Source organism: Pteropus vampyrus, unplaced genomic scaffold (genome assembly GCF_000151845.1).
Source record: "Pteropus vampyrus isolate Shadow unplaced genomic scaffold, Pvam_2.0 Scaffold4, whole genome shotgun sequence".
In the NCBI taxonomy this organism is placed as follows: domain Eukaryota; kingdom Metazoa; phylum Chordata; class Mammalia; order Chiroptera; family Pteropodidae; genus Pteropus; species Pteropus vampyrus.
In genome coordinates, this window is record NW_011888785.1 from 7,907,762 (window position 1) to 7,931,002 (window position 23,241).

Below are 23,241 nucleotides of genomic sequence, written 5' to 3' on the forward strand. Positions count from 1 at the left end.
TAATAATGCATCATACTTCAGTAAAACAAAATGATTGTTGAACAGTCATTGGAATTACAACTTTCCGGTATTTGTAGAAAAAAGGCATAAAGAATAAAATTGTTAATTATTTAAATACCTAGTTTTCATTGAGAAAGGTTATCACATAACTGATCAGATGTTTGTTAACTGCATGGTTTGTCATTACCAACTTACTCTTGGATCTGAGAGAGAAGTAAGAGACTAGAGCCTTGCTCTAAGTTAGAGATGATCAGTAACTGATAGAGACAAGTGTATCAGCAATTTCCAGTTATACAAAAGTGGAAATAATGTGAGATAGGCACAGATAGGATGATTACAAGATTGTCCCAATGTTCTGAGAAAACATCAGAATTTCAATTATATAATCAGAGAAGATCATAAATACTGAAACTGATTCACATATTAAGATCACTTGATATTCATATTTCTTTGTGCCTTTCTCCATATTGCCTATCATCTTAAAAGTACAGAAGCGAAAGAAACTGTTTTTTATTCATGTGGCTATTTTAAATTAAAAATTCAGGTAAGACTCATAAACCATATCAAGATTTATTTTTTGAAAGTTATTTATGACTAGATATGGCTGCAGAGATTATAGTTGAATCACTTATGAGCATTTGTTGCAGTCATTAGTATTAAAAATTACATTAAAATTTGTATCTGAAAGCTTTGAAAATCCAATATATTTCAGTAACAATAAATGAACCAGTTTTTTAAATTTCTTGATCATATTTCTTCACTTTGTGTCCTCTAGCTTACATATAAATATTGCATAATATAATTATTTTAAAAAACATTTATATTTATTACTCTTTATACACAATGGAAATAGATTTATTTTTCTGTTTATATAAATAATACATATCTTTAAGCTGAGATTATATTAAAATATAAAGAAAAAGTAAAAGCCACATTAAAATATAAAGAAAAAGTAAAAGCCACATAAAATACATAGAAAAAATAAAAGTAAAAACCACACTAAAATAACCATTATTAATGTTTTGGTGGTTATGCATCATTATGTATCTATATCATATAATTTTACATAAATTTGATTATACCATGCTAAATGTGTTATCTTCTTACTTGCGTCAGGTTAGCACACATAAAGCACATCTTCACTCCCCCATGGAGTATAAGTTATGTTAACAAGCTGTATTCATATGAACCTATACATATTAGTTATACATATACATGTATGCATACAACAAACATTTGCCCAGTTTTAAAAATGGATTATATTCTACACATTTTTCTGCATGTCGTTTTTTTGCTAAATGGAACCTCATGAAAACTCTTCCAATTTGTGCACAATAGCTCTAATCCATTCTTCTTAAATTCTTAAATTCCCTAATCGTCTTGATGGGGGTTTACTATATTTCTGGTTGTGGCTACCAGGAACCAGCCTGCAATAAATATCTTCATATATATGCTTATGTGAACTGGTATTTTTATTTCTATAGTGTATATTCCCAGGTGTGGGATTGCTGATTAAATTTAATTTTAGAAGATATTTCTAGATGTTTTCCAAAACGGTGGTCAACACTTAACAATTCCATTAACAATGTTTAAGAGTAACCTTTCCCTGTCTTTTCTCTGAACAAAAGCTCTTAATTGTTGCCAGTCTCATGCATATCAAGTGATTTTACATTGTTACTTGAATTTTCATTTCTCTGGGTAGTGAGCCTGAACGTTTTATCATTTGTATACGGCTCTCTGAGTTTCCTCTTCCATGCATCTATATATATAATGAACAAAAGATGAGTATTTTTCTCTTCTGTCTCTGTTTTTCTTACTAATTTATAAAAGCTCATGTTATTTTATAGTAATCAAATCTTTGTAATATTCACTTACAGTTTTTTAAATTTATCGTTAATCTACTGACTATTAGAAGTTCTAAATTTTTAAAACATCTGACATGTCTTTCTTTTTATTACAGCTTCTGCATTTTCAGTTGAGATTAAGGTGGCCTTCCTAGACATAGATTACAAATTTAGTCTCCTAAACTTTCTCAAAAGATTTATATTGTGTTTTTATAATTTTAAATTTACATCTTTTCTTTTTGGACTTTATTTTGGGTATGTGTAAGTCAGGGCTTCAGTTTTTTCTTTACTTTGGATATCTTGCACCATTTTAAATAGGTCATATCTTCCTCATTTATTTGAACTATTGCTATCTCAGAGTTTATAGAATCTAATTCTGAATTCTCATCTGACTGATGCATTTGTTTTATCCTGTACTATACCACATAGGTTTTTCTACAGCAAATGTATAACACATTTTGCTGTATTCTAAATGGTAAGTGCTCCTCTTTCTGTTCTCCTTTTTCATGGTTTTCTAGCTGTTGTAACACAGGTCTTTATATCTAATTGTAAGACAAACCATGTTGTGATTTTAACTGAGATAATTTATAACTAAATGTAACTATGAATACCATCAAGACTGTATGATAGTTTTCTGTTTCTTCTTCTCTTGTATTGTGTCATGTTTTTAAATAATATAATTTTTATATAGATCCTGGATATTTTTTGCTGCATTTATTCCTATTTTAGAAGTGATCTTTTCTTGCTAATATAAATAGTGTTTAACATTTCTTAGTCTCGGTGCTTACTACAAAGGTAAAACTATTGATTTGTGTATATTTAACATATCCATCTGCCATCCGCATTGCCAATTCTCTTTTTAATTCCAAAAAGTTTTTATTAGAGTCTCGACTCCACCATTTCTCAGAGTATATTATGATAGCATTAACAAAAGAAATTTCTCTCTCAACTTTTCCAATGCTTATGTCAATTTTTTCATTTGCATCATAGTTTTACTTGGCTGAACAAAGCAGTTTCAACTTTTTTTTTCCAAATACAGTTGACATTCAATATTATTTTATATTAGTTACAGGTGAACAGCGTAGTGGTTGGACATTTATATAACTTATGAAGTGATCCCACTGATTAGTCTAGTACTCATTTAATACCATACATAGTTATTACAATATTATTGTCTGTATTTTCTATGCTATATTTTACATCCCCATGATTATTTTGTAACTACCAATTTTTACTTCTTAATCTCATCACCTTTTCACGTAGCCTCACAACCCCCCTCCCATCTGGCAACCATCAGTTTGTTCTCTGTATCTTTGAGTCTGTTTCTGTTTTGTTTATTTTGTTCTTTAGATTCCACAAATAAGTAAGATCATATATACAATAGAATATTACTCGGCCATAAAAAGAATGCAGTCTTACCATTTATGACAACATGGATGGACCTAGAGGGTATTATGCTAAGTGAAATAAGTCAGGCAAAGGCAAATACCATATGAAATAATTATTTTTAATTATTAGTACAGAAAATATGTGATAAAAATTAAATCATGTAATAGTAATATAGTATTTGAGTTTTCTTTTATCTTCAGAAGTTCTGTAAATAGTTAGGAAATCTCAAATTTATTCTATGTTCTGGATTGAGATTAATCTATTATAAAAATAATTCAAGGTGGGAGGCTTTATAAGATGGACTGTATTATGGAATCTACACAAATCGAATCCTGTTTAAGGAAGTACAAAGTGTTACTAGAGTTCCTGTTCTGTTAATTCCCACTGGACCCCAAAGCTGGCAATAAGATCCATGGTCTTCAAATACAACAATATATTCTTCCTTTCCGATTGCTAATTGAAAAGAGACTCTTGATAATGGCGATTTTCAATTAACTCTAGATCTCTTAAATAGCCTATTACTTAAACAAAAGTTAAGCATTGAAACAAAACATTGTGTTTAATTTTCCCTTATCCTAGTTCACTTCCTAATTAGACCAGACGGTAATATATAACTAAGAGTATTTAATGAAACAACAAAGAAATTAGTGATTGTTGATAATATGCGATAGTGTGAAGTGTTGATGTCATTTGCTAATAATAAAAATGTTAGAAATTTATCTGTTTCAGATCTCTGTTAACATTTATATTATATAATTATAATCCGTCTGCTTCCAATAAGGATTTTGGGGTGGCTTATAATAAAAAAGTTAAATAAATGAACAAAAAAAGTAAATGTAATATATTGAAAAAGCAGAAGGAAGATATATGAAGTTTTAAAATCACATTTGGAGGTTGGCTATAGCAATCGAAAACAAAAGTTAGACTAGTAGAAAAAAATAAAACATAGTTTGTGTTTTAAATTGTGTATGTGTATGTGTGTGTGTGTGTGTGTGTGTGTTGTGCATATACAAGTTTCTTCTGTCAGCTACTGGTAAATGTGGAGAGCACAAGTCTGTATAATCATTCTATAAAGCTATTCAAGAGGGATCAAAGTCTCATGGACTAGGTAGAAAGTTTCTTTTGGCTAGAGGAAATTGTGGGTTCATAGAATGCATTGCCTAGATATATCTGCATAAACTTATGGTTATTTTGCAAAGCACTACTCTGTCATCACTGTGAGAGTCTAAAAATATTGTTTGTGTTCTTTTTTATGAGTCTTCTTGAAGAATAAGATAATAACCTTAAAAATAAAAATATTAATTGAATTATTGTTTTAGAAAATAAAAATCAATAACCAGTGAGAATTTACAGCCTTCTTCTGCTCTTTTCACTGTTTAATGTTTTCCCCTTTGCCTTTCTTCTCTAAGAAGAAAAAAGAAAAATGCTGCAGGGTTATATACTCTCATGAAAAGCAATCAGAGCAACAGAAAAACTAGGCTTTTTAGGATTAACTGAATAAGAGAATTAACAATTTAAGCAGTGCATAATTTGTTAATCCACATTTTCTGGATTCTCTTTAATGTGTAAGAAAAATTGAGAAAAGACCAATATTTCAACTTTGGCTATGCTTCTTAAATTTTACATTATTCTCGGTTAGGATAAAGCAATGCCCTCCAAAATGTTTTTCTGCCTCACTAGATAGCTTTTGATCAATACTGTCAGACGCATTGTTATGACAAGACATGTGCCTTACTGGTGTTCCCACACGTGCGTGTCCTCTTGTCCTGATTTTATTATATTTCCAACTTACTGGGAGGAGAAAGGTGAAATCAGAACACTGTCCATTTTCCTCTTAAAAGCAGAGAAATTGAGATCTGTGATACTGTGATGAAGAAAGGAGTAGCAAATTGTTAAAAGTTACTGAGACCAGTAATGTGCCCACACTGGCGCAGAGATACGTATAAAAATTAAGTTGGAAAAAAAAAATAAGGGATTAAAAGTTTCTATGTTTAAAGTTTTATTGTGTCACAGAGGAAGTATGTAATCAGTGGGCGAAATTGAAAATTTATTCAATAAATAGCACTGCAGTATTAGTAATATACAAGAGTTTAGAGACAGAGAATTATTTTTTTAAAATAAATTTAGGGCCCTACTGTACACAGTACAACAAAATGAATACTAGTGATATAGTTTTTAAATGTTAAATAGTGGAAGAGAATAGAAGAAAACAAATAAATATCTAATTTGTGGATGGATTTGCCCCATTAAAGTAATTAAAATAATGGAGGAAATCACAGAGGTCACAATTAGATAATGTGGTGGATGAAATACATTGTGTGAGACCAGACAAATCTGGATTAAATCGATGTTCTTCCACTTATTTTAGACAGACTATATTTACTATAATTACACATTACAATTAGAAACTGGCAACTAAAAGGTGGCCAAAAGAAAAATATGTACTCTTGGGCTAAAGAGGAAATCAAGCTAAAAAAAAAAAAAAATGAAAGCCATTTATAAATTATAGGAAATGAGTACACTGTATATGAAAATATGTATTTGGCCAAAGCAATAATTACAGACTTAAGAGAATTTATTAGAAAATTAGTATACTAGTCAGTGTTTTATCTGCAGATAATAGAGTCCACAACAGCTAGTTTAAAAGCGGAAAGGGGTTTATTAGTGACAATAGGCAGAGTGCAGAATTCCTGGGAGAGACAGGGAAACAAGCTTGGATGCTACATAGCCAAAAGCAGTACAGCTGGGAGAATTACCCAGTAGCGCCGTATGACAGCTCCAGCAGAGGTCCCATGCCTCTACTCACTACTCAGTATCCCTCAAGACAAAAACTGCAAGACAAAAGCAGCCATGCTACCCTGAACAAGCCCGATCCTGTCTGATCTCAGAAGCTAAGCAGGGTCGGGCCTGGTTAGTACTTGGATATGAACCACCTAGGAAGAGCAGGTGCTATAGGCATAAAAAAATAATAATAATAATAAAAATAAGGGATTGTAAGCTGACAAGGTCCTTGCAATCTGTGAGGTCAACCAAGAGTTGCCTCACCTAAAAAAATGAAATAAAAGATAAAAATAAAAAGAAGCTGCATTCTAGATGGTGAAGAATAGCCAAACACCTGTTACTGCTTTGTCACTGTTCTGTCACTGTTTGCCTCCATTTAGGATGATCACATCCCATAAATTGCATGTAGTTGTATTCTTATCCCTTCCAAGTTGCATACATTTGCATTTGCCTTACAAAATCTAGTGCACATGTGTAACTCAAGCTGCAAGGGAGCCAGAGATATGTGGCCCTCATCTTTCCAGCCTCTGTGTACAAAAAAGACTTGCTCCATGGAGATTAGAGTAGAGTTGAATAGTCTGTGATTTTTGCTATGATCGGGCCCCTCCTTTGGACACTCAATATTTACAATACTTTGGTTTCGTTGTAATATATCAAATATCATAGTAAACACATGCTATTGAAATTGCACTATCCCTTTATAAAGGAAAATATATTCACCTTCTCCCCAAAGTTTCATTAGTCACCCAATTCCATCCCTTGATCATAGTTCAGCTATAATCCAAAATCAATCTATCTATCTATGTATCTGTTTATCTATCATCTACCAATGATATTATCCACTTAGAGCATGCCTTATATAAAAAATAATGGACAATAAGGAGAAAAAAATAATATTATAAATGAATACATAGATACATAATAAAGCAAGAAAGAAATGCTAGCATAGTCTTGGTTTATGTAATTGGTTTTAAGGCCATAGCTGTGAAATGTAACTTAGTTCTTTCAGTGTATATTCAATTTTCTTTTTGCCTTTAGCTAGATTTGCAGCTGTTCAGGAACCTTTATCTAGTCGACTGACTCCAAGCATCAGTGTCCTGTTGGTTTGAGCTTGATATATCTGCCTTCATAACACTAGACATTGTAGTATCAGGAGGCACCTTTATTCTGAAACAGAAACTTGATTTGTTTATGTAGATCAGGACCAATCACCACAGCCAACTAAGTAATAGTTTTACTAGAAGACTTAGTAGTAGGAAGAATCACAACCAACCTATTGATTGTGTGTCAGCTTCCAAATCACTAGAAATATTATCTCCTAGTAAAAGCATTCATCATTTGGGAACTAAAACCTTTAAAGTAGGATGTCCAAAGTCATGCAAACCAAAATTTTTCAAGTAGATCCTTAGATATAGCTCCCTATCCTACCCTTTGGTTCTTAGAAATATATATTTTGGCTCTGGGAAAAATAGTACCATATATTTGCTGCTGGTTCAGGTAAAACATTTCAATTTCACCCACTATTATTTCCCAGATGGCATCTTAACTGAAACTTCTTTCGATGATTCTATCTTTAATATAGGGCCAGTTCCTTCTGGATGTTAAAACAAGTGGATTCCATTATGGTCATTCCATTCCCTTCAATCGTTTGCTGTAAAATAAATAACTGTTCAGAAACAGTAGGATTCCACGACTGAATAAGGCATTGAGTAAGTGTCTAGAAGGTGGTGCTGGCAGAAGCGTGGTAAAAAGGAAGACAAATCCACAGCCCAAACAATAGTCTGTTCCAGTGATATCAAACTGCCCCTTTTACAGGATTAAAAGCTCAATCTACCAGTGGTCACAGATTCTCCCAGGCAATGTGGTGGTGGTATACCAGGGCTCAAGGTTCTCCACTGGTGGGACAGACACTTAGAATAGTGGTATCCAGTTAACTTTAATGAAGGAACTGCATATTTTGAGCTCATTCAAAACCTTCATTATTGCCAGCCTGTTCACTTTTTCCACATCCAAGTGTTGAAGTGACTGGAGAAAGAAACTGAGTGACACCCATGGTAGGCGGGATTCAGATATAAAGTAAAAGCATGACTACACAAAAACCTGAGACTCTCTTTTGTGATTATTCCATGACCGTTAGTTCCACAGATTCATAACAGAGCTGCTGGTGTAAAAGCCTGAATGAACTGGAAGTGCTTAGTTGATTGGTTGGTTTTGTTCTGGGCTTCATTCAAGGTTGCCAATTTATTTAGTGTTCTTAGTAAATGGATCAAATCAAAGTGCTAAATATTGTGTTTCCTCTATAATCCAAAGAGTTCCCCCAAATATTGTACCTCTTTCTTAGTGTAAGAGGAGCAAGGTATACAGCAATTTGCCTTCTACCTTGGGTATCATCTACCCAAGATTGTTGGACACTCAAAAAACTCAGTCAGAAATTGGTGGGAATCCCTTGAATTTATATCTCACCAATTTCTCACTTCTTACATTCAAATGTTTTACCAGAGACTCTAGAGTACTTGCTACTCTTAATTATAAAGTGTTATTGGCATACTGTCAACCTTATAGATATCCTATGGGATGATGATATGGATAAAATTCCTGCAGAAAAAAACTATGACAGAGAGTTAATGCAACCCTAAGGTTAGATACTATAACTGTCCTTTCTCTTCACCATGTTAAAGCAAAGTTGAAATACAAAAGGCCAGTTGGTTAATACAAAGATGTTCACCCTCACGAATAATCAGAGAAACACAAAGTAAGACAACAAAGAGTTAACCACTTATCACCTTTCCAGTTTTAAACACTGTATATAAAATTTTTATAATATCAAGTTTGGGTTAGGATATGATGAAATGGTATTTATACTCTGCTGATCAGCATATAAATTAAGATTGTCATATTGGAGGATGATCTGGTAATATTATGAAAATATACTATGAAAATATGTGCCCCTATAAAGTCACTTCTGATACTTTTCCTAGTGACACATTGCCTACATACATTTAAATAAATATGAACATATGTCTACGGATGTTTATTTTTTGCAGATATGCAGTGTATCTCTAGGAAACACATATATGATTCAAAAGTAAATATCTGGATACTTGTCTGACAGATTTTGATCCTCATACCCACATCAAGAATATAAAAAGGCATCAAAGCACTGAGAAAGAAAACTTTACAAAGTAATCTCTTTGAAAAGAGAAGCTGTTCTCTTCATCTGTTCCTAGGACCTCTCCATTTCCCAGAGTCTGGGAATCTAGTTCAGTTGTGCTTATTGTCTAATATAGAGTGGTAGTGCCAGCAGAATACTGCTGTGCCCTGGGAGGCCTACAGTTTAGGCCTTAACGCTATCCAAGGCAATTATGGCAACTGCTGCTTCCCGCAGACTCCTTGAAGACCATGCTATGGTGAGGAAGAGCAGCATGGGGTCATGCTGGTGCTATTCAGTAAAGCCACCTGGAGGGGCATGGAACCCAGCAGTAAGAATCTGGTGCCTTTCTCTTAGGCAGTTCAGGATATTATAGTTTGGGGCTGGGGTACTGACGTAAAGAACTCAAGGCTATTCAGTAGGCTCTAAGATAGCAGCACTTGAAATGTTAAATGTCCAATTGAAGCAATTCTATCAATTTGGCAATTTTCTAAAGGTTTTTGGGTCATAGTTACCTCATCTGTAAAACTGAAGAGTCAGTTATTATCTTGGATTCCTTTCAAGGAGGAGAAAATTTATCTATCTATCTACTATCTATCTATCTATCTATCTATCTATCTATCTATCTATCTATCTATCTATCTATCTATCTATTATCTGTCTGTCTGTCTATATACGCACTTTATGATACTTATGGCCAGTCACAGCAATGCTTCCTAGATTGACCTACCACCTTTAGCACCCTCCTGTGTTTTTATATATTGTTTTGATTCAGGAAGTTTAAAACCTAGTAAATTATATTATTCAATCTATGACTTTATTACATTTGATTATAAATCCAGTATGCATAGTAGCTTTCTGAACAAATAATGAAATGTAATGCCTACCAAACCATTAAATCAATGATTATAGTTATTAATATTAATGAAATTGATCAAAATATTTATTACCTTGTAAACACTTAATGCACGGTAATTATTTTCATAAGTAATATAACTGGGCTCTTGCCTGAGTTCACAGTTATCCCTTAATATTAGAATTAACATACTCTGAAGAATAGCCTTGTTAATCAGTTATCATAGACTAGGTAGTATAATAAAATAACATATTGTATTAAAGCCTCCCACCCCAAAATGAAAATCTATATATTTGAGAGTGCCATCTGCATACATTTAATGCATAGTCTTTCTTCTCTAAGATAAAAATTGGATTTGTTTTTTTTTAATTTCATGTTAAATGTTGATTTGGGTAAGTCTTTCCTAACATTAAAAGTAGATTGCAATGAAAACAACAGCATTTTAACTGATAAATATCTTTTCATATTCTCTTAGTTTTGAAAAATATATACAGTTGTGGTTGAAATATGAGGTTCTTTCACATCTGTAGTTATTAGAGTCCAGACTTCAGTTATAACTTGAAACTCTCTTTGTATTATAAGATGTAAAATAAATATTTAAACAGGGAATCTGCCCTCTCCTTTTTATTAATATTCCTATATAACTTTGTAATTCTACAAAAGAGATTTCTACCACTAAAGAGAAATAACTTTGAGATTACAAAATACATATACTGGAACATAATGAAGAAAATGATGAGGCAGAAATATAGCCAACAATAGGCAATTTTCCATTAAGTTGAACAAATATTCTAGCAAGAATTCCCATGTAATTGTAATGACTTTTCATTTTTCCTATTAATTATAATTTATCTAAAGATGTTGATTTTTCAAGTCCTATTTCTGACTGTCTTGGTTTCTTCTCTGAGCCTTTTGAAGCCTTTCAGGATGCATTATAGAATAGCAAATAGAATTATCTTCTTTTTATATGATTTAGCTTTCCCATTTCTCTCAGTGTAGAAAGAACTAAACAAACTATTCTTCATCCTACAGACTGCATATTTCAAGTTTATTAGTTTTTGATTAGTGGGTAGGATATTTTAAAGTACTATTTCTCAAGGACACTTTATGTCTTCCAGTTTAAAGCCTTTTCTCTAGTTTTATTATGTATAAAATAATCTTTACTATCCTCACCTGCTATACTGACAATGATTTTTTCCAATTTGGTTGTCTAAATCATGTAGTTTATCAACTGACTGTATGTTGTCTATGTACTGCCCAATATTGAGATAAAGCAAACAAATGAATAAATAAAATAGAGCTATAATATTTGAGAAAGTATAAAGTCCAATAGGGGAGAAAATAGTATCACACATGCAGAAATTAGAGATGAACAAGAGATATTAAATAATCAAGTGTTCCTTTCTGTGCCAGGTAGATTCCAGAGAAAAAAGTTAATACTGAAAGTTGGATTCAGATATCTTCATACCTGGCATTTTGTAGGAATTAACAGTTTTCAAGTAGTTTTTATGTCAGTTACTCACATGATTCTCATAACTATGATATAAAATAGAAAAGCCCAATTCTGCTGTCCCTAATTTAGAGACTCAGAGAGGATCTCTCATTTGCTCAAGATCACAATACAAAGAAAGGACATGTACACAGACAGGTCTTTTCACACTCTCGAGACCAATTCTCTTCTGACACTATCAAAAAGAAAAAAAAAATGGCACCAGAAAATTTAATTAAACCTACTGAAACATTTGCTTGTGATATTTAAAAAAAATTAAATAAGCTTATCCAGATGAACTGGGGGTGAGCTTCCAGGCGTACCTCTCATTAAAGTCCCTTTAGCCCCCCTCTTTAAAGCCACACTGCTCTATAATGGATATTCACCTAAACCCTGCTTCAGTTCTTCCAGAACTTGTCTCTTTTTAGGCAGCTCTTCACATGTTGGACGGTAATGATATTTAGGAACCCTTCTCTGTGTGAAGCAGAATGTCTGCCCCATTTAAATTTTGCCTACTCTGGACCAGTTGGCCCCTTTTTGTCAATCCTGATAATCCATTATTCTCAGAAACCAGATATGACTCTTTGATACAGGCATTTGTCACTATTAAAGTAAGTCTCCTCAATTCTGGGTGTGTCATTTGCTAATCTAAATTTAATATTTAAAATTTTCCATGTTAAATTCGGTATTCAGTAAAGATGTCATGGGTTGGAGCAGGCCTTTGAAAGATTAAGATAGCCAAAGGGAATGAGAGAGAACCAGAAGTTTTAAGACATGGAAAGATGTAGTCAACACACCATATTTCCATGAGAAGTTGATAGGAATGGTGCGAAGGACCTGCAAAGTCAGGGGTTCTGACTGAATGAAGTGGACTCTAAGCCAACCATTGTGGGTTCTTGAGCAGGTGATAAGTTGGATAAATATAAATCTGTCAGAAAGTTTACTCTGACAAGGCAATGTGGGGTGGTGTATTTAGGGGCAGATTAAAGAAAGATGGAGTTTATCCTACTCCTATCACAAGACAAAGAATACTTGAGTCAGGATTAAAAGAGTAGAAACAGATCAGAAGATGATTTGAAAAAATGCTTTGTATAGGGATTTTTGATAACTTGTTGCTTAATTGGCATAGGGGAGAATTGACAATGAAGAATCAGGAAGAATAGGAAAGATATGCAGCAAGTCACTTTGAGAGGAAGAGGTTGAATTTGGTTTAATTATATTTGAGCTATTATAGTTGAGGTAAATAGAAATATGTCTAGTTATTTTGGTTGGAGTCATGGCTACAAATGTTCATCTAAGAGTGAAAGTTCAGAGAAAAGAAAAAAAGAGACCAGGAAAATGTCCTAGAATTGGTCAAAAGTAAGAAAAAGTGGTATTATTTTATAATAAATGATTTTTTAAATATTTTTATGAATTATAAATTACATTTCTTGACTACATTTTATAGTAATTTCAATCGAATGATCATGGGGACCTCCAGATTGTCCAAGCAATGGGGATTTGGCCAGATCAGGTGAATGTTAATGGAATCCGATGTTCTAGTCAATATAGAAAAAAATTTCCAATCATTATTGTAGCCCCAAAGCTTTCTTGTCTTTTACTTCTATTCCTCAAATTGAGTATATTAGATATGATTTCTCTTTTCCATTTGTCATAAAAGTTATGACAGTTAATCAATATTTGAGTTGATACTTGGTAATCTTTTAAATAATTGATAAGTGATATTGTGATGTATAATAAAAATATATATGTGGTCATTCAGATGACCAAAATTATTTCTCATGTATATTGTCTTTGTCCCTAGTTTCTGGCTCACAACTCTCAAAACCCTTGAAATTTTCTAAGTACTGAGAGTGATTAAGGTATCTTTTATTATGTTAATGAGATGATTTTTGGAACACACCTAAGGATGGAGACTTGTTTCAGTGATGCCAATCATGTGATTAGAGGGTTGGAACTTTTATTTCCACCCTCCATCCTCCAAGGAGGGGAGAAAAGCTTAAGGTTGAATCAGTCACCAGTGGTCAATGATTTAATCAGTCATGCCTGTATAATGAAGCCTCCACAGAAACCCTAAAAGGACTGAGTTCGAAGCGCTACCCCTTTGGTGGACACATGGAGGTGCTGGGAGACTGGGATGCCTGGACCGGGCAGGGGAACACCATGCCCTTTCCCCAGGCCTTGCTCTGTGCATCTCTTCCATCTGGCTGTTTCTGAGTTATGTCCTTTTATAATAAACTGGTAATCTAGTAAGTAAAACGTTTCTCTGAGTTCTGTGAGCCGCTCTAGCAAATTAATTGAACCTGAAGAGGGAATCATGGGAACCTTTTATTTATACCCAGTTGTTCATAAGTACAGGTGACAATTTGGACTTGGGACTGGTGTCTGAATTGGCGGGTGGAGCAGTCTTGTACAAATGGACCCTTAACCTGTAGAATCTCCAGGTAGACAGTGTCAGAATCAAGCTGAATTCTCGAACAACTTGCTGTTATCGGTGCCGGGACCCCTCCCTCTCCAACACACACACACATTTGAAATTGGGTGTAGAACCCAAAGTAGTACTTAAAATACCCCGTAGTTACGTTTAACTTCTCTTTTTGTTTAGTTGGAGTTTTAAAAACAGAGTCAAAAATTCCTAAAGAATGCCTTTGATGAAAAGAATTGCCAAAATCAATCATTCCACATAACACCATTTTAAAGTCTGGTAGGTAGTTTTTACCCTATCTCATAAAGCTATCAATAGAGTTTTCACTTGGGGTAGCTTTGGGATTGTGCCATGAATCTCCATTATGGTTCGCTGCCTAGAACAGCATGGGTGATAAGGAAACAGCTGCATGCAAGCATTTGCTGTGTGAAAAGGATGAAAATGTATGTATTGGTTCTTCCAGGGAGGCCTCATTGCTGTAGCAGTTTATCCCATTACTAAATACATGCCGTGCTGATATCCTCACATTCAGCTGTTGACCAGCAACGTGCTCTCAGCTTTAATAGGGAGCATATGATCACTCCAGCTGGCAGGTGACACCATTTGGCAACGTTCCCCAGCAGCTCAACAAAAGATTTTCAAATATCAAAGCAAAGGGAAAGACCTCTGTCTCTACAAAAAAAAGCAGTTTGACTGTGCATGCATTTTGCTTCTATAAGAATTATCACTTCTAACTTGCTGAATTCTGTGAAGGAGAGGGCACACTTAGAAAATGAAATTAGCTCAGAAAATTTGTAAACTGTTAATTCAAATTGATAAGTAAATGGTAAATTACAGAAAATTTCATTTTATGTTTAAAAAGGAATGCAGCTTAAATATAGTGAAAGCTTAGAAAATATATATTTTTAAATATTCCATCTGAAAATACAAGCCAATAGGAAATTAGATTAAATTGTGAAAACTTAAGAGTCTTGAATTTTATTGAAGAAAGAGACCATAAAGATCTTTTAGAAAAATGTAAACCCACCATGTAGAAAAGCTATGGGGCAGAGTAATCACTACCTGATTAAAGTCATGCAACTCAAGGTGGCAATCTAGGAATATCTCGAGTCTCTTGACTAGGAGCATTTATTATTTACTAACTTGCTACAAACTGGGGAGTCAGAAAACCTGGGCCGTCCTCTTGGTCCATTCACTTTTTTTCATTGAAAAAGCAAAAAGCAGATTAACAGAAAAAAAATAATAAATGTATCTGAGCATTATGTCCTGTGTTAACCTCTGAATATAATTTTAAAATTACGTCTGTTTATATGTAATCATAAGAGGTGGGACCATAGACCTGACTGTCAGTTGGCTGATGGCTATCAGTATCATATCAGTCACATGTCAGTATGTGTGAAAAATGCACCTACCTCAAAAAGCATGCCATTTTTTTTCTGAAATGGTCAATAGAGTTACAACAGTACTCTATGTGTGGTTTAAGCCCCATTACCTTTATATTTTGCTGACCAGTATTAGGGCAACCACTTTAATTCTTAGAACAAATCACCTACTCAAATTAAATGTGTGACTATGTCATCATTACAGAGTATACAAGCCTATCAATATATTTTACTTTATACAAACAAAATGAATGTACTCTGAACACCAAACTGTGTCTCTTCATATTACAAAATTTGGGGGTGCCTGTTAATGCTATGAAAAGATTTAGGGTAATATCCTCTATATAAAAAAACTTTCTATAACATGAGTAGTGTTATTGAATTCATTTGTATCTCTTACAGAAAGAAAACATGTTCTTTAATTCAATGAGAATCTCTTAGTGTTTTTTATAGACCAGTTCTACAGGTATTTAGAAAGTCATAGTTATGGATCTTACTTATAGATAATATGTTCTTAAGTGCCAAAATTATTTATATTTCTGAAGAATCATATGAGCGCATCACAATCTATAGGCCTCATGAAGAAGCTAGGATTTGAGCTGGGTTTAGGGGGTACCATAGGTTAGTTGGCTCATGAATCATCTGGCTCCACTTGTGCGATGCTTCTCAAGCTATCTATGGCAAAGGATCAGATTGTGATCGCTGGTTTTCATCTTTGTTTTTGTTTTATTTCCTGTAGATCCAATAACATGGTCCTACTGTATACTGTATACCTGGTATTAGCTCATGTTCTTGAGTGTTTCAAACTTCAAATTGCTGTAAAAATGCTTCAGTACTTACTTTCGATTCCTGCGCTTAGCTCATGACACACCCCTCACAGTTGCCTTCATCCATGGACCACATTTTAACTAGTGCTGCTCTAGTGGGATTTCCTGTACTACAAAGGCAGAAAACTATAACGTACAACAAAGCATTCAAAGTACTTTGCAGCTGGGTTTCTGGATGTAGTTTAGACTCCAACAGTGTGCTAGAGTTGGGCTTGAATTCAAAACTGAGGTTGTCAGGAAGAGGTAGAAGTTATCCATTACATGGGAAATTTGTGCTGGAACTATGGCTTCCTATAGCCACAAAAGCAGTTTTGTGGATCAGAGAAATGGCAATGTGGTTGTGAGGGCTGGAAGTTGTCCTGGAGGCTTACAAGCCGTCTTCTCCAGCCTATCCAATTATTTTATAAACCACCTAATATCTGACAATAGATCCCATTTTGTATGCTCTCAGTTCTTGTCTGTGAGAAGTAGGTCTATTCTAGTAAAGATTCACTTGCCAACTGTAAATACTGGATGGCTTTACATTTTGGAGTAATTGGGAGAGTTAGCTCTTCTCAAACGTCATTGTTCATATGGATCACCTAGGAATGTGATTAAACACTGGTTCTGATTGAGTAGTGTAGCCTGGTGATCTGAGGTTTTACATGTCGTTCAAGCTCTCCGTTAATGGCAAGCATTGGTACACAGACAGGCTTCGAGAAGTGAATCTCTAGATTAGACTAAGTCTTCAAGAACAAATTTCACCTCCAGTGCTCCAGACTACAGATGTTAGGCTTCAGTAAGACAATGAGAAACTGTTCTGATCACTTTTATTACTTTCCCTAGATTAGAAACACAGGGCTTATAGTGACATCCAGCCATAACTCTTTTCTTTTTCCTTTTTCCTCTTTTTTGTCTCACTAGGAACAAAAAAGAGAAAAAGCTTTTATTCATATATTTATACCTGTATGAAGAGAGACAGAGACAGAGACAGATTAAATAAGTCAGTTCTAAGCAAAGAGGGTTTAAACAGAGGATTTACAGGTGTCACTTTTTTCCACTTCAATACAGATATTCAGCCTACCTATTTGTAAGGGACACTGTAGTTTATGACATCTTATTTTCAGTCTACAATTTCATCTGCTTCTCATGAGAAGGAAGAATTGTCACATGGTGCTATTTTGGAGAGGGGTGGTTTAGGCCACATGTGGAGACTTTCCCTGACTGTTAACTATGCCACCTATATCCTGAGAGAATTCACTTCAGAGAGGCAAAGAGTGGGAGATGGGATTCCAAGCAGCAAATAACATAGTTAAAAGTAGGCAGACAGAACTGGGCTGCTGTTCTCCAGAGACAGTGAGGAGAGAGGGCAGAATTGCAGGCTCCTGGAGAGGAGGACTGAAAGTTAATTTTGGCTTAGTGACCACCTGAGAGAGAACAGTGGAAGTAGTGACAGATAATGGAAAGCTTTGATTACCAGAAAGAAAAATTTGGATTTGAGCTTGAGAAAATGAGGGTCTTGGGAAGTTTCTGTTTAAGAAGGTAAAGGGTGATAATAGTATTTTGGGAGATTAATTAAGCTACCTTCAGAAAGAAGGTATATTTTCACAGGTGTTATGATTATTAAATGGGCTACAGAATTAATTTTAGAAAAAAAAAGAGTTAAAATGAGATTTTTGTGTGTGTGTGAAGTATAACTTAATTATCAAAAATGAAATTTACAGTTTATCAGTTTTAACCTTGACCTGAAATTTAAACATGTTAAATATACTGGATAATCATAGTTTAAAACTAACTCTTGGGAATATCTGTGCGTTGTCATTTTTTAATGAAGTTGCTTTAAATGCAATTATTAAAATTTGTTCTATACTTTTTCATTTTTTTCAATATTTATCTGATTATTTTATCTGATACAAGGTTTACTAAGTAATAGCTGGTTCTGTCTCAAAGCCAATATTTCGTTCTATTCTGTCTTAGCCATCTGGCATCTTGACCATACCACACAAATGAAAAGGAAACCATCACAGAGGCCATCACTTCTCCTACCAGGTCACCATTGCAGAAGCATAGTCCATGCCTTTGGCTTCCCAGAGGGTCATGAAACCATCATGAACCAAATGTATAGTTCTCTAAAACCTCCTTCCTCTCTTTTAACCCTGTCAACTCTCCATCAAGTTGTATAGTTTCTATGTCCTTTTATAGTTTGTAACCAACTCCTTTGAATTCCTGTTGATATTGTCTTTGTTGACATCTTCATAAACTTCATAAGCAGAAAGATCTAGTTACAGTCCCAGTTTTGCTACTTTCTAGAATTGGATGAGACATTTAGATTATTTTCCTTATCTTAAAAAAAAATCTCCACTTTACAGAGTAGTTTTGAAGATTACATGAGATATTGCAGGTAAAACTCAACATAGTATATGACTCATAATAGACATTTAATGAAGATCAACCTTATGTCCATGATCATACTTCTCTCAGCTTGACCAATGTCTGGCACATAGTAAGCACTCAATATATGTTTATTATAAATAATGATATAATTATCATCATCATCATAGTCTCCCTGCCTCCAAATTTGTACCCTAATATTCAATCTTTTGCAAGCAGATTCTATGTAATATACAAATATCATCTCCTTTTTGCTCCTAATCTTTCAATTGTACTCTCACCCACAGGTGCTTTTCAGGATCTATATAACTGCCCTGGATCTGAACTAGGCTTCAATTCCACTTATATTTCTCCTGTTAAACACAGACTCCTTACATTGAGGCCAAGGAAAAGTCTATATTTCCCCCATCCACCAACAAATAAAGGCTATTTTCTTTCAAATCTCTCTTAATTATGTTTATCTCAATATAACAAATTCTAAAATGTTATTTAAAATTTACCATAGTAATCTACTACTTCATATAACCTTCTATGCCTCCCCAGGCAGAATTTTATGCTTTCAGCTTAATTACCATAATCTCATCTTTGTACTTCTGAAGTAGAAATAATGGTTTGGGGTATTGGAAAATTACAAGAGAGACAAACTATAGTGGGCGGATGGTTGGATGGATGGATGGATAGACAGACAGACAGACAATATATGTCACATATATTAAAAACTACATAATCATATCACTTAATACTACCTTCGTGTTTGTGTTACTACTGATTTCTCATATGTAGGACCTGTATTGAAAATTATTAACATTTATTAGGAAAATGTGTGCGGGGGGTGGTTTCCGTAATTGCTAAGTCCAGTTTAGGACAAGCAGCACACTTGCAAAGTGCATGGATGGCACAAATCTTGGGATGCGAAATTGTGATACTAGTTGATTTACAATGTGCCAGTAACTTTGGCATCACCCTCAGCTAGTTACAAACTGAGATTTATAATCAATTTAAACTGTGAGAAGAAGATTAGTTAAGAAAATGTGCTCTGATTTTAGAAAATCCAAGTTCAATTTCTAGTCCACTGTTTACTACCTCTATGATCTTGAACATATTCTCTATAAAATGGAAATAATAATGGTACCCATATAAAAGGATTGTTGTGATTGTTAAATGAGGTAATTTGAGTTACGTTTTAAATGTAAATTGTACCAAACAAAAAATCATAGACACAGACAACAATTTGGTGGTTATCAGAGGGAAAGGGGCAGCGGGTAAAAAGAAGAAGGTCAAGGAGGTCAAATATATGGTGATGAAAGGAGATTTGACTTTGGGTGGTGAACACACAAAGCAATATACAGATGATGTATTATAGAATTGTACGCTTGAAATGTATATAGTTTTATTAATAAATGTCACCCACCCCAATAAATTTCATATAAATGAATGAATGTATGAATGAATGAATGAATGAAATGTAAGCTGTACAAACTTCCAGATACATAGGATGCACAGGACTACCATAGGTCACACAAGGCAGCTCTTGGGCTTGTCTGCTTAGAAGGTTATAAAACAAGAACCAGAAGTTATCATTGTTACATCAGACATTACTCATCTGGTAGAAATTCTTCTAGAAATCCATGCAACCCAACTAAGATGGAAAAAGATAAATTCTATATCAGACAAGCCCAAGAGCTGCTTTGACTTAAAAGTCTCATGCTCCATAGGTGTTGATATCCCTTGAAACAATCCCATTAGCATAGCTGCAAGGTCCCCACAAAAAAAAATAAAATAAAATAAGCCCTGTTTTAACAGTTGCCACATTAAGGGGGGCCCAAAGCTCTGACTGTCTACAGGTATTTATAGTTTTCCCAATGCAGATGGAATTTATTCAAAGGGGTCATTTTATCATAAATAATATGATCTAGTAACATAGCTGACATCCCAACTTTTATCACGTTACCAGGGTAACTGTTACTGGAGGCAGTTACCTAATGATCACATTCTTTATAAAAGGTTAAAGGAATTGTTAATCTTCTGCCTGCACATACAATATGAACTTAATATGTGTCACATAGAGGATAACATATGCATGCATATATGAAAATAATATCATGAAGGATAAGAAATGCATCTAAAAGGAAATTAAATAGAGAGAATTTTGTAAGAGAGCGATTATAGAGGTCATGTTTTGGACATTATTCTGCCTGATTTCCTTGGATAAATTTAAGTGTAAGAGTGAAAAATTGCTTATCACAGAGAACATTTTGCTTTACGGTTAATGTTGTATCTAATGCGTAATAATGCTCAACACATGACTTTTGAGTAAAAATGGAGTTTTAGTCCTCTCCACTGTTTTAAGAAAAACAGAGATGACTCACAAGGTCCTTTGACCACTACTTTCAGATGATCCTTCCTCCCAGACTTCTCAACTCAGACACATTGACTTCGTTGCTTTGAGCTCTGTCTCCTAAGAGTGCAATTTTCAAACACATGCCAGTAGAATTAAGAAGATTGAATGTGAGTTGTTACATTAAAATGGACCTGCCTCTCTGTATGGTTGATTATCATAGTTAAATATAGCACCTAAATGACAAGACAGAATTATCAGTGCATTCTCTCATTGGAAAAGATGGCTCTGTCATGGCAACAGACTGCCTGTGTCTTCTAAACATGTACTATTGGTTACTGAGAATGGGCAAAAGTTCAACTAAGAATCAACACAAAGCTTTTCGGTTCCAAGAAAACTCAAAGTGCATTTGTCCTTAGTCATTGGCATCCATAACTTCATCTTCATCTTCCTATGTATATTACAGGTAGAATTCAACATCCCTCTAATTCAAGAGGGAGTAGATAGAGTTTGAACATAAATCCTTTACTGACAAATAAATATTGCAGCCCCTAGTTAGAGGATGTCTGTACAGTAATACATATATAAATAGATATATATTTCTAATGCTTATGATGTATTTAATTAAGATACCCTAATGTATACTGTATATCAAAGTGTGAACTGGGAAAGTTGATGTATTTGAATTTGAATACATTATAATTGTAAGTGTCAACTAAAGTTTCGAATGATACTAAAAATAATGTTAAGCATATATTAAATTACTTTTCTATTAAAAACAATATTGTATTAAATTAGCCAGGCATGTTTATTTAAATCACTAAACAGAATGGAAATTATTATATGTTAACAGTTCTTGGTTTCCCATTTTCTAAATTAAAACAAGTCTGGAATGAGTGAAATGAACAATATGGTAAACTTAGTTTCAGCTAGTTTTGCTTAGTCTCTTTATTTTCTATTTCCTATGAGTGGTTTAACAACTATTACAAAATAGGAGGAAATGCAAATGTTAGCTTTGAGTCTAACTGCTTTTACACATCATAAATGTTGATATATTTTCCATGAAATTATAATTGCACCTTTAAGTAGAAATAAAAACATCCAAGATGATTTTGCTCTGGAGACAAAGTTCATAACTGCCTGTGAGTCTGTGATGAGAATATCAATGTTCTTTTGCAGCTTTTGCCAGCAAGAGAAGCTGCCAATGACCTTCCAGTCCTGTGTGATAACCACAGAGTGCCAGGTGTCAGAGTGGTCAGAATGGAGCCCCTGCTCAAAAACGTGCCATGATGTGGCATCCCCTAAAGGCACTCGTAGAAGGACACGGACCATCAGGCAGTTCCCTATTGGCAGTGAGAAAGAGTGTCCAGAACTTGAGGAAAAAGAAACCTGTGTGTCTCAAGGAGATGCAGCAGCCCCATGTGCCATGTGAGTAAATAAAGGACTTCCGCCTCTGCTGACCTGTGTACCCAAATTGCATATTTGTTCAGCTATTTAATTTTGACTGAATAGTATTTCGAGAAAGAGTGATTTTTACAAATTCTAAGTGGGAAAATAAAATAGCTCTTTACAAACACAACTGTAAAAAAATATATATATATTTTTCTAAATAAAAGATCTAATAAGCTGTATTTCCAAACCTCTTTGAAGGCTCGATTTTCAGCAGCAATTCTCTGCTTCTATATTTTCTGTAATAGGGATTGGCTAATTTTTTATGTAAAGGGGAAGATAGTAAATCTAATAGACTTTGCGGGCCACATATATCTGTCACAATGACTCAGCTCTGCCATTGGAGCTTGAGACAATATGTAAAAAAATGAATGTGGCTATATTCCAATAAAACTTTATCTACATAAACGGGACAGAGGTTGGATTTGGTCATTGAGTCATACTTTGTCAACCCCATTCTATAAGGTAATATAAACTTTCAAAATACAGGTTCTTCCTACTTATTGAGGAAGTTTTATTAAAATGCAGTATTGTATGTAATAAATCCTATTGAATAGAATGAAATACTACATCAAAGTAATAAGACTAAGCTCCTTGAAGATAAGGATTATATGTTTTTTTTCTTTTAAACCTGAAGCATTTATCACAGGCCTGACAAGTGTCCAATAAATGTTCATTGAACTGAGGTAAATATAACTAATTATGAAATATTTGGCAGTATAACCATATTCTTTTGATCCTTAAAACATATTACTCCAAAGACATAATTATCTTGGCAATAAATACATTTCAGCTTAATCTGAATATAGAATGCAAAACAACTTAGAGAATCTTAGTTTCTCAACAGATATACACAAGCTTCATTGAGAGTTTCTCTGAAATATTCTAAACATTTAAAGAACATGTGTACAGCTCGAACTTCATGAACAAGTGAGGAGGAAAA

At 34.0% G+C, this 23,241-nt stretch overlaps 1 protein-coding gene across 1 annotated transcript in view; it reads left to right on the top strand.

Annotated features, from left to right (window-relative positions):
* The window catches only part of THSD7A (thrombospondin type 1 domain containing 7A), a 374,453-nt gene that overhangs the window by 174,947 nt on the left and 176,265 nt on the right, over positions 1-23,241 (top strand). Inside the window, exon 3 of the mRNA XM_011363004.2 lies at positions 22,029-22,277. Coding sequence (XP_011361306.1) covers positions 22,029-22,277 — 249 coding nt within the window. The remainder of the gene's footprint in view (positions 1-22,028; positions 22,278-23,241) is intronic.